Here is a 14,450-nt window from a genome sequence, read left to right as displayed (position 1 = left end):
TGGCTCAGGTCATGATCCTGGGGTCCTGGGATCGAGCCCCACAGCAGGCTCCTGGCTCAGCGGGGAGCCTGCTTCTCCCTCTCCCTCTGCCTCTCTCCCTGCTCATGCTTTCTCTCTCTCTCTCTCTGTATCTCTGTGTCTCAAATGAATAAATAAAATCTTTAAAAAAAATAAGAAAATAAACTTCTATCACTTTATTCACTTTCTGTTGTCTACGAGATTCATTCTTCGACTCTGTGAGACAAGAACCTAGCTCTCCTGCATCATATCTATCTATCCATCTGTCATGTATCTATCCATTTTATTTCTGTGATATGATTTCATAGTTTTTATTGTTGTATCTCCAATTCACTATTTACTCTTCAGTGAAATATGTATTTCAGATACTGCATTTTTATCTCTAGAAAACTCTTTCAGCTATTTAAAAATTCTTCATTATATACATGTTTTCCCTGAAATATTTGAGCATGTTTATCATAACTTTTTAAACTTTTTTTGCTAATACCATCAATTGTGTTTCTAGGGTCTGATTTATCTCTTTGCTATGTATCCTATTTTTCTGCTTCCTTATATGTCTGATACTTTTATTTGATGTCAAACATCATGAATTTTATGTTGTTAACAAAAATGAAATAAAACAAAAAGTAAGGCAATCTCTTTCCACTATAATGACACTGAACCTATATTTAAAATATGCAACTCATGAGAATACGAGAATATGATCTGAATCAGCAGAAGGTGCCCACCAATTCTGCAAACTTAATTTTAGGATGCATCCATAGAAGTAGAATAAATGGAGAATGATTTGTCATTGCTACTCTGCACTTGTCGATCACATAAATTCTAGCACCTTACTGTAAGAAGAGCACACATGTATTGGAACCCAACCTAGATGACAACAGGATGAAAGGCTTTCCTTGCTCAGAGCCACCATGCTTCCATTCCCAAAACAATTTAATAGGCACCATTCGTGTGTGTAGGCAAAAAAGTGTGGGTCAAAAAGTGTGGGAGAGAGAACACTGATTTTCTATTTATTTAATAGTACAACTTCTTACCTTTTCCAGTATTTTCAGGAGGCAAATACCTTTTTGCAACGTTCCCTGATAGGCTACTTTGGCAATACTCTGCATGTAAGAGGTGCTATATATAGATACTTAACACAAAAGGGCTGAAGGCTAAGAAAAAGCTGGGTGACTTGAGGTCAAGGGTCCAAGACATCAATGTTCACAGCTTTCAAATACTTGAAGCACTATCACAACGCAGAGTTTTCCTATATGGTTACCAAGGATAGAAAGAGTACTGGGAGTAAGATTTGATTCCATGTGAAGAAATACTTTCTAATATTCGATGAGGTCCTCAGATCAAATGCATGTAGAGAAATACCTTAGCCAGTGGTCTCAAGAGCAGGAGATGAACACATGAAGGGGAAAGCATGGGCTTTGTTGTCATACAGAACTATGTTCTCATCATTTTGGTTTACCTGCTGTGTGACCTTGGGGAAGTTATTTATGCTCTCCAAGCTCCAAGTTTCTTGTTTCTAAATGGTTAAAATTGTCCTCATCTCTCAAGACTTCTCTGAGGGTTAAACAAGATTGTGACTGAAGAGTATTTAGCACAGACCTAGGAGGACAAGGGTGTATTTAATGGTAGACATTATTATCATTGGGGATGCAGGCACTGGAATGGTGGTGATGACAAGTGAACTAGAAAGCCACCTAAAATGGGAAGCAGTGTGAGGTGCACTTTTGATCATGTTATCTGGCAGCCTAAAGTTTAAGAGACACCAAGCTTTAATCTCAACAAAGCACGCAATCAGATAAAGTGAAAACAGATAAACCCTGAAGCAACTAAATAATCAGAAACAGAATTGTATACAGATAATAAGGAGTTTGCTTCCAGAGGAAGTAACATCAGACAGTGAAAGATAAAAATTAGAGAACATTTTAGATGTCTTAATACTTATTAATTCCCCTCCTTAAATCCCTCTTTACTGTATGTTTTATCTTTCAATTTTAAGATCATTTGTTGATGGATTCCAGTAAGAATTCTCCTTCCCAGGGAAATATAATACCCATCACCTACCATTTAATACTGGAATTATGAGCCAGAAAGATATTTTCATGTGTGGCTAATTTTTTTCACCAACTCAGTGTTGCAATAATCTAAAAACTGATTTCTTGATTGTTAAACCATCCTGTGATACACATGCATACTCCAAATCATGCCATTGCCCACGTGGTCAGAAGAATTCAGATGCCTTTCTGCCTACCTACTGCCTGCTGAAAACATGATCTCCCTGGAATACAGAGAGATTGATCTGGTAGAATGTTCATATTTAATGAAATTATGAAACATGAATTTGATGCACTTTTTAGGAGAAAAAATTATTGTGTCCTGAAGCAACATTTCTCAACTGTTTCAGTTTGGAGTATGTGGTATGAAATTCTAAGAGTTCATGAAAAGTTTAGTCTAAGAACACAACTTGTTGGGCACTGTTCCATATTCGTGTAAAAAAAAAAAGTTTGGTGCCTGATTTAGACACTACGGGTAACACAGACTGGAAACATTCGAATCCCATGCCTCCAAACCTCAATCTGTGATGTATTTTATGCCAAGCATTTTCCTTGACCAGTTTAAGCTGTTAGTCTTGATCTTCTCTACCCCCTTCCTACACCATTCTTCAGAAATTCTCATAGACTATTAAACATCTCAAGTTCATAACTATTTAATGGCCACTGACTAGTACATGCTTTTTAGATATGCTAAGTTCAGGACACCAGACCAGCCAGACTAGTCAACCTCTGTTATTCTGAAGTTCTTTGATTAGTTTCCAAAAAACCCTTATCCTGAGCATGTCAAAAGAACTAGGTGGGCCTGGTCCTACCCAGGTCCCTGAAACAGATTTGGATTTGTGTGGATTTAAGCCTCAGCACTTATTTAAAAAAAAGATACGTGAAACTTTCTTGCAAAAATTCTTGAGTAGATACCCAGACATAAAATCATCCACCCATGCTGTCTCTGTGACACTACCTTACCCCTATTATGAAAAGTGGTCCGTGTTGATTACCAAAGCATATTCCTATCCAAAAATTTTTATAGTAGAAGAATGTTCCCTCCCACATACTAGCTACTTTTTTCAACTTTTGTAGATGTGTACCCTGGATGATAAACCTGCAGCCACTTAATGACTACCTGAAACCTGCTCTTGATTTTGTGTTCCTCAGCTCTGAGAAACCCAATTGTCCTAGTCAAATCATAGAGGTATCCTCGGCTGTGTCATCATATCAATCTTCATTTTATTTCATAATGTAGATCACTCACTCCTATTTTTTAAAAGAGTATTTATTTTAGAGAGAGATAGCAAGAGTGGGAGGGGCAGAGGGAGAGGGAGAGAGAATCTCAAGCAGACTCCACACTCAGCACAGAGCTGGGCATGAGGCTCGATCCCACAACCCTGAGATCATGACCTGAGCCAAAACCAAGAGTCTTATGCTTAACCGACTGTACCACCCAGGCCCTCCCAAATCACTCACTCTTATTGACTTGATCCCTAACTCCACTTTGTCACAATCCGATAGGCTTCAATGTCACAGCGTTCATTCATCTCTCACCCAGACCAGTAAAACAGCCTCTAGAACACTCACCTGGTCTTTATTTCTGCCCTTTCTAGTCCTTTCCTCACCTTGTAGCCAGAACAACTTCTCTGAAATGCAAATTAATTATATAGCTTCCCTGCTTAAAACCTTCAATAACTTCCCTTGATTTTATAATAAAACTAAACAAGTTTTTGCATGCCTCTTCCGGCCTCATCAAACACCATTTTTTCCTCTTATACACGATATCCAAGTCACACTGAATTTTTATCCTTGCCTTCAATGTACTATTTACCATCTTAGAGCACCGTACCATACCTACTACATCTTCCCTACCTCTATACCTTAAGTCCAAGTCTGGGCTAAGTACGTCTCATGTAATCCCAAAGCACCCTATATTTTTTCTACTTTAGCACTCAACTCACTACTTTTGCATTTATCTGCTCACAGTTCTTCCTATAAAAGAGTGTCTTTCCACTCCCCATTGAATCTCCCAGCACAGTGCCAGGCACATGAGTAAATATTGTGGAATGAATGATTGAATAATGAATGACTCTTGCCCATCAGACCACTATAGCCACATATTGTTTACATCAGATGCCCAGAAAATGTTAAAAGACTTCATTCAGGTGTTCCACAAATATTTATTGAGTCTTCTCTGTGGAACAGATATGATGCTAGGTTCTACAAATACTCAGCAGGAGTACAATAGATTTATTTTTCTACCCTGTTGTATGTGGCCAAATATCATTTGCCATCAAAAAAGCAGTGTTGTAATACTAGGAAGTATAGTCACTATATATATATATATATACATATACATATATATATATATAGCCTTCATATGATTCAGAGCTTTTCTGTCTACCACCTAATGGTGAGGTTCTGAATCATACTGTGTTAACGTTTCCATTTGCACTTTAGAGCCTGTATTCAAAATGGTCACAAAGAAAATGTTCTCAACCTTCAGCTGGCTCCATACATGAAGAGTTGAATATTCATATATAAGTAACACTAAGTAAGTAATATTAAGCAACATGCACCTTGAAATAAAATTCCTACAAAATGTGCCCAGTCTCCGTTGCTATGAGAAAAGGAATGTGGAGTTCCAAAAGTGCTGGAGAAATGCCTTCCTGTCAGCAATCTTTCTCAGCTCACCGCTGGCTGGCAACGGGTCTCTGGAGGCTTTCTAGTAGTCATAAAAGTATTCATTGAAAAGATGTAGGTTAGACACATCATGTTTATAACAAGAAAATTGAGTTATCCTTCCCAAATGAGAGGAAATGTGCCATCTGGGACAATATATGGTTTCGTTAAAAAAAAACAAAAACAAAAATAAAGACAAGGAGAGACATCACAAGTGTTTGGTCAACTATTGAATAAAGAAAATAAAAGGAGTTTAACATCATCTACATTCTCTTTCACATGAGGCCCAAATGAACAAAATCAGCATTTTCATTATTCCTGAGTCATAAATTATTGTAGGCAAATAGTTTATTGGCTCTTTCCAGGGATGGATTAATCTCTTCTCCATTCATTCATTGGAGTCATGCTTTCTGTTACTTTACTACCTGCCATGACTTGGTAACTAGTATTTTTCTCTTTTCCAGAAAAGCCTAGGAAGCCTTATCCTTTTAGCTCTACAAATAATATTTGCAGACACCAAACAAATGAAATGGGCCATATTATCAACCTAGTGAAATTATATTACACCTTTTCAGCTTTAAGTTGTTCAGTTCATACCCGTCGTTATCTTTTCACTGTCCCTAACCTGTCTTTCCATCATTGTATATCGACTATGAAGACTGCTGTCTCATGCACCATGCTTCAGTTAGCTGTTCATACCTGTTGCTGTGTAGGTGCAGGTGTCTGACTCCTTCTTACTTTCCCTAAAGGAGTGGTACTACTAACTCAGTGATTGCCCCTTCCCCAGTCAACTTCACTGGCAATCTAAGCTCCATCAATTGCTAGGCCATCTTTCTAAAATGTGGCTCTGATGCCCCTCTAAAACTTCTATAGTCTCCCTAATCACCTTTTATGAAGTGATCCTCAGTATTTTCTCGAACTCCTCAAAAATATGGCTGACACATCATGCTTTTCTTCTCCTGGTGATTTTGTGCCTGCATTGCTTTATCTGGTATAACGTTCAACCCTGCCCCTTCCTGAACATCTATCTCAAATGTCCCTCCTCCAAAGAGTCTTTCATGATTTTGCCAACAAGAGATTATCACTTCTTTCTTTGATTTCTCCATGGTATTTATCTGTACCTCGTTGATTACATCAATCTTATGCAGCAGTGTATTATACTGAATTATATGTCTAGTGTTTTCTTTCTTGTTTGTTTTGTTTTTTTATGGTTTTGTTTATACTTTAAAGGCAAAGATTTCTGTTATCAATGGATCTCATCCTCTTATGGAGGGAACTCAACATTTTTAAAATCAATTTATTCAATTAACATGAATTCAAGGAATATCTTACAAATTTTACTCCATGTGTGAGTCTTGCAATTTCATCCTTCGGGGGATAATTCTTATTCTAAGAAACTAGTGTGGTTTGTGGTTTAGAGTCATGGTTTAAGCTGCCCTTAGAAGAATGAAAAACAGCTGGTGTCCAAGGAGCTCTGGAAATTTGTCAATAAACTAATTGTGGAACAGAAGCCAAGAGTAAAGAAGTTTGACTTGCATATCTTAAGCCCTATCTGTTTTATTATTATTATTTAAAAGATACTGTGTTTAGAAAATTAAATATTTCAAATATATATTTTTTACTAAAATCATGGACAAAATATCCAAAGAAAATATTATACAACTATAACATAAATGTCAACACTCTGTGTTCAAATTGCCTCTACTTTATTTACTCAAGGGTACACTGCCATAGCCAAGTACTCAAAAGGAGATAAAATCACTTAATTTTGAGGGACTCTTTTAGAATTTAGGAAAACTTTTTGTTTCAAACTTTAGGTGCATGTGGTAAAATATCATTATACATGATAATAAAATTTCCATTAAAATATATAACAAAATTGATGCTGCTTGTAAACATATAACAGTTCATAGGGACTTCAACTAAATCATCAAATAAAGGTTGATCACTGCCTATACTCAAGAACTGGCTCAAAAAAATAGAGATACAAAGGTGAATAAACATAGATTTAGCACCTAGAAAGCTTGCAAGAACTATACAAATAAGTATAGAACGAGTTTGACAATCATGAGAGCAGAATAACAGACATGAAGGGTTCTTTATAGCTGTTAAAAGAAGGAGAAATTGATGGGGTGCCTGCGTGACTCAGTCGGTTAAGCGACAGACTCTTGATTTTGGCTCAGATCATGATCTCAGGGTTGTGAGATTGAGCCTTGAGTAGGGCTCCCTGCTGCGGGCGTGGAGCCTGCTCAGGATTCTCTCTCTCCTTCTGCCCCTCCCCCCCCAAAAGAAGGAGAAATTGAATATGGTTGTGAGGGTAAAAGAATATCAACAAAGGACATAGCATTCTGATACAAAACTTGAAGGTCAGTGTTGTAAATCATCGAATAAGCTAAGGAAGAGACAGATGGAAAGAGACAGCCTGGGAAGAAGGTTTAGAGAGAAAAATTGTGGGTGAAAGAGATCCAAATCAGGCCAGCATGGTTAACAAAAGCCCTGAGCTGAAGACCGTCTTTGATGAGGCTCCCGTGGCTGCTTTCACACCCTGATGAGGATTTGAACACACAGCTAGCAGTCCTACTGAGCTAAGGGTCCTAAGTGTTTGAGGTACATAGTAAGAGTTAGGAATGGAGCTCCCTTTCAGACTGCTCACAATCCAAATCAATGCTGAACAAGTTAAAATAAAGGTAAATGCTGAATTGAGATCTTTATTTTTCACCTGGCTTAGAGATTAGTCATTTACAGTTTGTGCTCCAACCTCCAAGTGGCTGTTGTACTTCCTTCAGTGCTTCAGTATGAGGGATCATATGAATTATTTCAATGACTCCATTTACTCAAACAGTCCTTCTACCTTACAATTTCATAAAATTGAGCACATTTTTCTAACTAAACTAATCAGTTTTGTCCTTCTTCAGGGCCTTTTCCGTTGCTCTTCCCTCAACCTGGGAAGCTCTTCCCTCCACCTGGGAAGCTCTTCCCTCATCTATCAATGTGGTGGACTCCCTCACCTCTCTCCAGGACACTCTTAGTGAGGCCTTCCCTGGCCACCCTATTAAATTTCACAATCTCACCACAACCAGCTTTATTTTTCTCCACAACTTTATTATCTTCTAATGTACTATGTACTTTATTTATTTATCTTGTTTATTGTCTGGTTTCCCACCCAGGGGGTCAAGGACTGTCTATTTTATTCATGAATGTAACCCCAGTGTTTAGAATAGTGCCTGACATAAAATAAATGCTCAATAAACATTAAATGAATAAATACATGTGCAAAGAATTACATGCAGTATTTACATGACAATTTGAGACAGTCATATTTAATTTTATAGAACTTGCTGTTCCAATTACTGCTTCTCATTAACTTTACTGAGTGAAGGAGGATTTATAAATCATCTACTGACATAACAAGCACTGTATTTGGTTCTTACAAGATAAATCATATCATAGCTCCTATATTTGAGAAATAATAATAGAAGAGAATATGAATACTACAGGATTTCAGCTGGCATTTTAAAGGAGGACACAAAGCCTGACACCTCCAGGGGTTTCCCCCAACAGAGCATTTAATAAACCTTGCCAGTGGAAAGATGTTTCCCAACACAAGCAATGACTTTGAAATTTCATAGACCTAAATTCTAACTCCATTAATACCATTCACTGTCCATACCACCTTGGCCTAGTCATCAACTTTTCTAGGTCTACGTGATTTCATTTGTAAAATGAAGATCACAGTTTTAACCTCATAGGGAGAATGTGAGCTATCAAATGAGATCATCTATGGAAACAATTAGCCAAGTCATTGGCACATGGAAAAACTTAAATAAATGCATGTGAGATGAATGAGTTCTTGATCAGCGGGGGAAAATACAACCAGAAAAATGTGGCTTTTTCAACCATTTATACTGTGTTGTACCCCACCTTTACTCATGATGATCCCTCTGCCTTCAATATCATTAAAATAGTGAATTGTACGTATATTGGTTGGTTATTATCTATATTATTATTCCCATTTTAAAGATAAGGAAATTGAGTCTCACATACATTAAGTGACTAGCACAAAGTCACGAAGTAAGCAGCAGTGTTAGGGTTTGATCTCAGAGGACCTCGCCTCTAAAACACTTCAGCTATCTTGGCCCTACTTTTGTTTGCATAGCGCTGTGATTGGCACCAGGAAGTATTTCCTAAACCCACAGTCTATATATTACACTTTCCTCATTTCACATAGAATCTTATGAATATTTCTCTCCAAATTTATGGTAACTAAAATACTTATTTATTCTTTTTTCTATATCAATATATCACCTTCTAGAAAGTGCTAATGTTTATTGAAGGTCTATCGTGCTAGGCTCTGGTCTAGTTGCTCAACCCCTCAACTCATACTTTCCTGATTACAACCCTATGTGGCAGGTACTACATTTATCCTCATATGCGTGGTGATAAAAATGAAATAAAACATTCACGTAGGTTATATTTCAGGACTGAGGTTTGAACCCAAGCATTTAGATTCCAAAGCCCATATTCTTAATCATGAGAGTATAGTGCTATTCCTACACCAGGACTGATTATATCTTCTTTTCCTCTTTCTTTATTGAAAACTCCTTAGGAAAGTGCATTTTCATAGAGTCTAAGTTGTACTTCTATGAACTATGACTCTCATATTTGGCAAGTCTTTATTTTTCCTTTAACTCTGACATCTGCAATTAGTCAAACTTACAAAGCTTATTTAAATAAAAGAGATGAATTTAGAATCTGATAGAAACACCAGATTTTAGGTCAGCATTTATAAAAAGTTGTTAGTGGTACCACCTCCCGACCTCAACTTAGAAAAACCAGGCTGGTGATCTTCATTGCCTTAAACAGACTCCAAGCTGCGCTCTTAGAAGGTACCGGACCCTTGCATAAATACACAACAAAATTAAAGTAACTTTAAAAAACACAGCTATCCTTTCAATACCAACTCAAGGGTTTTGTTTTAGTTTTTACTTCCTAAGTAGAGTGATTTAAACATAGAGTGCCTATTTTTAAAAGAGCAAAGAATGTGTTCATGGCAAGTTGGAACAGTGTGCAAGTGTGCCGGCTTCACTCTTATCTGAATGACAAAGCATTAAATCACAAAGAGGAAAAAGTCAGCATGTTCTCTGAGAACACAAATAGATTAGCATCAGGAAGAGCCTTGTCCAAGAAAGGGAAGAGACACCTACCCAGAGAATAAATCATGTACACAAAACATATAATTTAAAAAAATTATTTTCAAGAAATGTTTTAGCGGATAAATATGACCATTAGATAAACAAAACACAGAAAAAGTTTCATGTGAATATTTTTTTTTAAAGTGTACCTTTCAAATGTGGTCAGTCAACATACCCCATTCTTTATCTCTGTTTCTTATATAAGACCTGATCCATCAGTTGTTATGGAACTCACAAAAGAAAATGAGGAACCCCCCCCCTTTAATTCTATGATGGAACAAACTTTTATGCCTCCTAGGCATAAAAGAACCTTTCCTAAGTCAAAATGTATAGCAGAGCTCCATATTCCTTAACATATAAACACTCTTTAGGTTCTTCGACGAACAATTTAAATCCAGCGTCCTCACTCAGAACTCAAAACAAATTCTTCTTACCATATATTCCATGTTTGCTGCTGGTGGGAACACCTTGCCCCGAACTTGATTATGATAATCAAGAATGGCGATCATGTCATTCTGCGAAATGTAGCGCTTCCGCCTGGCTTTGGGGATATCCGCAGAATCTAGTTGTGCTTTTAGTGCTGCTTCAATATCAGTGAAATTATTGGTTGGCGAGGATGAGTCAGTGGAATTGAGTAAGACGACGGCACTTGCTTCACAGAGAAGGGAGAACAGGAGAGCGCTGCTGACTGCAGAGATTGCTATCATTTTGAGGGGTGGAGGAGAGGCCACCGAGTTTACTTTGCTTTAAAGCAGAAAGGTAGAGTTAGGGTCTATGAGAAAAGAAAAAAAAAAGGGCCAGTGGGTATGAATTTACAAAGTCATCATTTGGGAGCATCGCTTGATTTGATTTTCTCTGAAAAATTCAAACAAATGTTGAACTCATGCCTAGGAAACAATCTATAGTAGTTGTTAAACATTTCTCTTGGTGTCATGAGGCAGATTCCTAAAAGAAACTTCCTATAGCTAAAGAAAAATAAATAACATGACTACTAACCCTAAAATGAATGTGAACCATTTGCCCCAAATGCCTGCACCACATAATGCACTACTGCATATTTTCAGAAGGGAAATCTTTAGGAATTGAAATTAATCTTGAGAGTGAGAAGGAAAAATGCATCACAGGTAACAACAGAGAATGTGCTGATATTGTGTCCCAGACATATATGGACACCAAGGGATAAAATACAAACAAACAAAAAAAAGTTATAATAAGTCAATCTCATTTCTAAAAAAAAAATAAAATAAAAATGTGAGCTAGTATAAAATCAATGCATGCAAAATAAACTTGTTGAGCTAAAGAGCTTACCTCTGCAGAATGCCAAAATGAATATACTGTTCTTCCACAAATTTAAAGTTCTTTGCTAGGTTGTAGCATGAACTCTTATAAGAGTGTGTCTTTTTACAAGCTCTCAGAGAGCAAAACTCTGCAAGGTTTGAATGCTGCTGGCTGCAGGAGCAGCTAACAGCTTTTATATGTCACAGTCTGCAACTTCCAGAAAGGGCAGTCTTTCTTAGGGTCTTTCCTAGCCAAAATCAAAGGGGAGGGGTTTTGGATAGAAAAAAACAGTGATTGGGTGGCAACCTTTTTATGTGGGTGGTGAGGAAATTGAGTCACACCCACAGCTTACAAAGTACAAACCATAAAAGACAAACCCCTTTTCTCTGGGCTTCCACCTTTTCTGTGAGTGGTTAATTTTCCTCATTTAATGCTTTCTAGTTCCTGGTTCCCATACAAAAAAGAGGAAAAAAAAAAAGACTGAGTTCTTGAAAACACAGACGGCTGAGTAACAAGCAGTACATTTTTTTTTTTTAGGACAGTAAATGACATGGGAGCTGAAAAGAACAAGCTGATATTAAATCAAGAGATCAGCTCACATCATTAATCTGGGTGGCCACAAATATGATTCAAGAGGGATGCCCGGCAAATCAGTAGAAGCCAAACTATAGCATATGATATGAGGATAATAGATGTTCAAGTGGTTGTACTCTCTGTCCCCATGTGGCTTTATTCTTCTAGTTTAGGTATTTATTCTCTCCCTTTGTCTTGTTTCACCCTCTCTCCATTTTTTTTTCTTTGTCCACAGAGTGAGGCAGCAAATTACCTGCCTTTTACCTGCCTTGTATACAATGCAAATGGAGAAGCTCATGACAAATGACAGGAGCCGACAAACATCTGTTTCAGGTTTAAAAGCATATAGTTGAAATCTCAGCAGAGAGAGGCTCAGCCTCTCAGGAAGCATATTGGAGGGCATAGCACAGAGGCCATGAAGAATTTAACAGCAGCAGCTAGCTGCCAACAGTTAGAAGTGCCTTCTCAGAAAGATGGCATTGAAGCAAAATCTGTGTCCAGCAAGAACAAGAGCCAAGAATGTGAATGTTAGGGCAATCTACAATGAAAGGACCCTCAAAACTGTCGTGTGTCATGATATCACTAGTAAAATGTGGACCATTCACAGTCAGTGGCAACAGGAATCCTGGAGAATACACACTATTCAGTTTAGGAACTTACTTAACATGCACTGACTTGTCCAGTTTACCAACGTGATTGTCTCCTGCATATTTCAGCAGAAAGAGTACTATGTGAATTTACAGTCATCAGAAATGACGGTCATGTGGTTAGAAACACACCAGACTCGGAGCCAAGTTTCCTGGGCTATATTCCCAGTTGGGTCTTCAGCACTCTGTGTGGCCTGATGCATACTGTTTAACTCTTCATGGTGCAGCCGAAACTGGGAGGCAAAAGGTACATATCCTATGGTGAGATCGACATCATCCAAATCCTTAAGAGAGCAGTAAGGCATTTGAAACCAGAGGTTTCTTTGAATTTCAAAGTACAGTGATGGTTGCAGTCTTAGATGTTAACATGTGTCAAGTGCCACTGTATTTTAATGAGCTCCTAACTAAAGTGAAGTCATTTTAGGAGAGCTTACCATACAATACTGAAAGCTGTAAATAAGAATTAATTAACACTGTAGAACTGGAAAGGCAAGAACATAAAAGCACAGGAGGTGAGCAGGAAGAGTATAAAACATTAGAGCAGATTGAGAGAATGCAGGTGGCTGTTCATAGTTATAGATGCTTAACAACTGGAGCTGTCCAGCTAGGGTCTCACCCTTCAGAAGGTACTCATGGCACCTTGAATGAATCTCAAGAACACAGTGATAAGGATTCCTTAATTGAATAGGAAGTTAGGCAACATACTCCCTGTGGTCATCCAGTTCAAAGATCCCAGGACCTTTGAGAGTTTAGTGCTAGCACTGATTAGCCTATATCTTTCAACATATCTCATACGGCCCTCCAGCAAAAATGAGACTAAAGGACTTTTGTTACCTAAACAGCAGAGATGAGCCTTTCTTTCTCCAGGGTGGCTGAGCTCTTGCTTAGAGACTCATAAAAATCAACCATTGCTTTCAAGGTTACCTCTTTGTCATGTACACTCAGAGATATTGCCCATCACTTGAGGTTCGAATTAAGGGACTCCCATGGGGATAAAAATGCATTACTTGAGAAATACGTCTGAACGATAAATGAGTTTCCTCTAAGAGGAAATAGAGGGATAGAGGAGGAGAAAGAGAAAGAAGGAATTTCTGAGTTGGACCTAAATGGGAGATTACCTCTTTGAGTCCAATTACATGAGGACAGAGCTGATAGTTGCTTAATCCTGAGACCCTGAGGCATGTCAATGATTTCAGATGTCTTTCAACACACATGGATTATATTGTGGAATTTCAGACTATTAAGGAAACCCACAAGGCTATGGAATCATAAAAGAAAAGACCTGTGGGAGGAGAATTAAAAATTCTGCCTCCAAGCAGATGTTATTGCCAGGAGTATTTGAAATGCTTTGGAAGTAATTTTAATTTTAAAACACTTGCAAAATTAAGGGGCATACATCCAAGTTGCCAATAAGAGAGCTATTAATGAACAACTAACAATGAGGTGGTTCTTTATAAGATATCTTCTCGAAAAAGACCACTAACATGTTTAGAAACCTTAGGGGAATGCTTGCCAACAGTGACAGAAATGGAATGTAGCTACATTACTGAAACAAAAAAACAAAAACACACGTGTAACATATACAGTTCGTAGCAACTATTGTCTACCTTGAAAGCTGTGAGAAAATGGTTGTGATTTTTAAAATGAATTAAGATATAAATATCCCAGAATAGCACACTTGCTTAACTAAAGGTACTGTGTGTGTGTGTGCAAATGTATGTGTAGCTTTGATCTAAAACCTATCTAATCAAAATTTGTTCTATAGACTAGTAACATTGACATTGCCAGGCAGCCTGTTAGAAATGCAGAATTTCGGGCCCTCTCTCTGAATTAGAATGCATTTTATTAAGATTCTCTGATGACTCATATGCTTTTTTAAGGTTTGAGAAATACTATCTAAATCACTTTTTTTCAGAGACACAGAGACATAACCATATGACCATTAAATAAACTATTGTAAAAATCCATTGATCTAGTAACATGGGGAGAAGAAAAGACAATATAGGTGTATATGTATTTTT

At 37.5% G+C, this 14,450-nt stretch overlaps 1 protein-coding gene across 2 annotated transcripts in view; it reads right to left on the bottom strand.

Annotated features, from left to right (window-relative positions):
* Nucleotides 1–11,419, bottom strand: part of PI15 (peptidase inhibitor 15) — a 37,424-nt gene extending 26,005 nt beyond the window's left edge. The window contains exons 1-2 of one of the 2 annotated variants that reach the window (XM_073892904.1): nt 11,240–11,419; nt 10,366–10,675 (exon numbers count right to left, since the gene is read on the bottom strand). In XM_073892904.1, the coding sequence (XP_073749005.1) occupies nt 10,366–10,638 (273 nt within the window). In that variant the 5' untranslated portion in view covers nt 10,639–10,675; nt 11,240–11,419. Of the gene's footprint in view, nt 1–10,365; nt 10,704–11,239 lie in introns of both variants that reach the window. The other variant, XM_025871461.2, reaches the window with a different exon arrangement.
* Nucleotides 11,420–14,450: the final 3,031 nt, after the last annotated feature.

The sequence above is a fragment of the Callorhinus ursinus genome, unplaced genomic scaffold (assembly GCF_003265705.2).
Source record: "Callorhinus ursinus isolate GAN/ISIS: 27379988/994484 unplaced genomic scaffold, GSC_fseal_2.0 scaffold5, whole genome shotgun sequence".
Classification (NCBI taxonomy): Eukaryota; Metazoa; Chordata; class Mammalia; order Carnivora; family Otariidae; genus Callorhinus; species Callorhinus ursinus.
The sequence above is the reverse complement of the archived record's forward strand: the minus strand, read 5'-3'. Positions and strand labels throughout refer to the sequence as shown.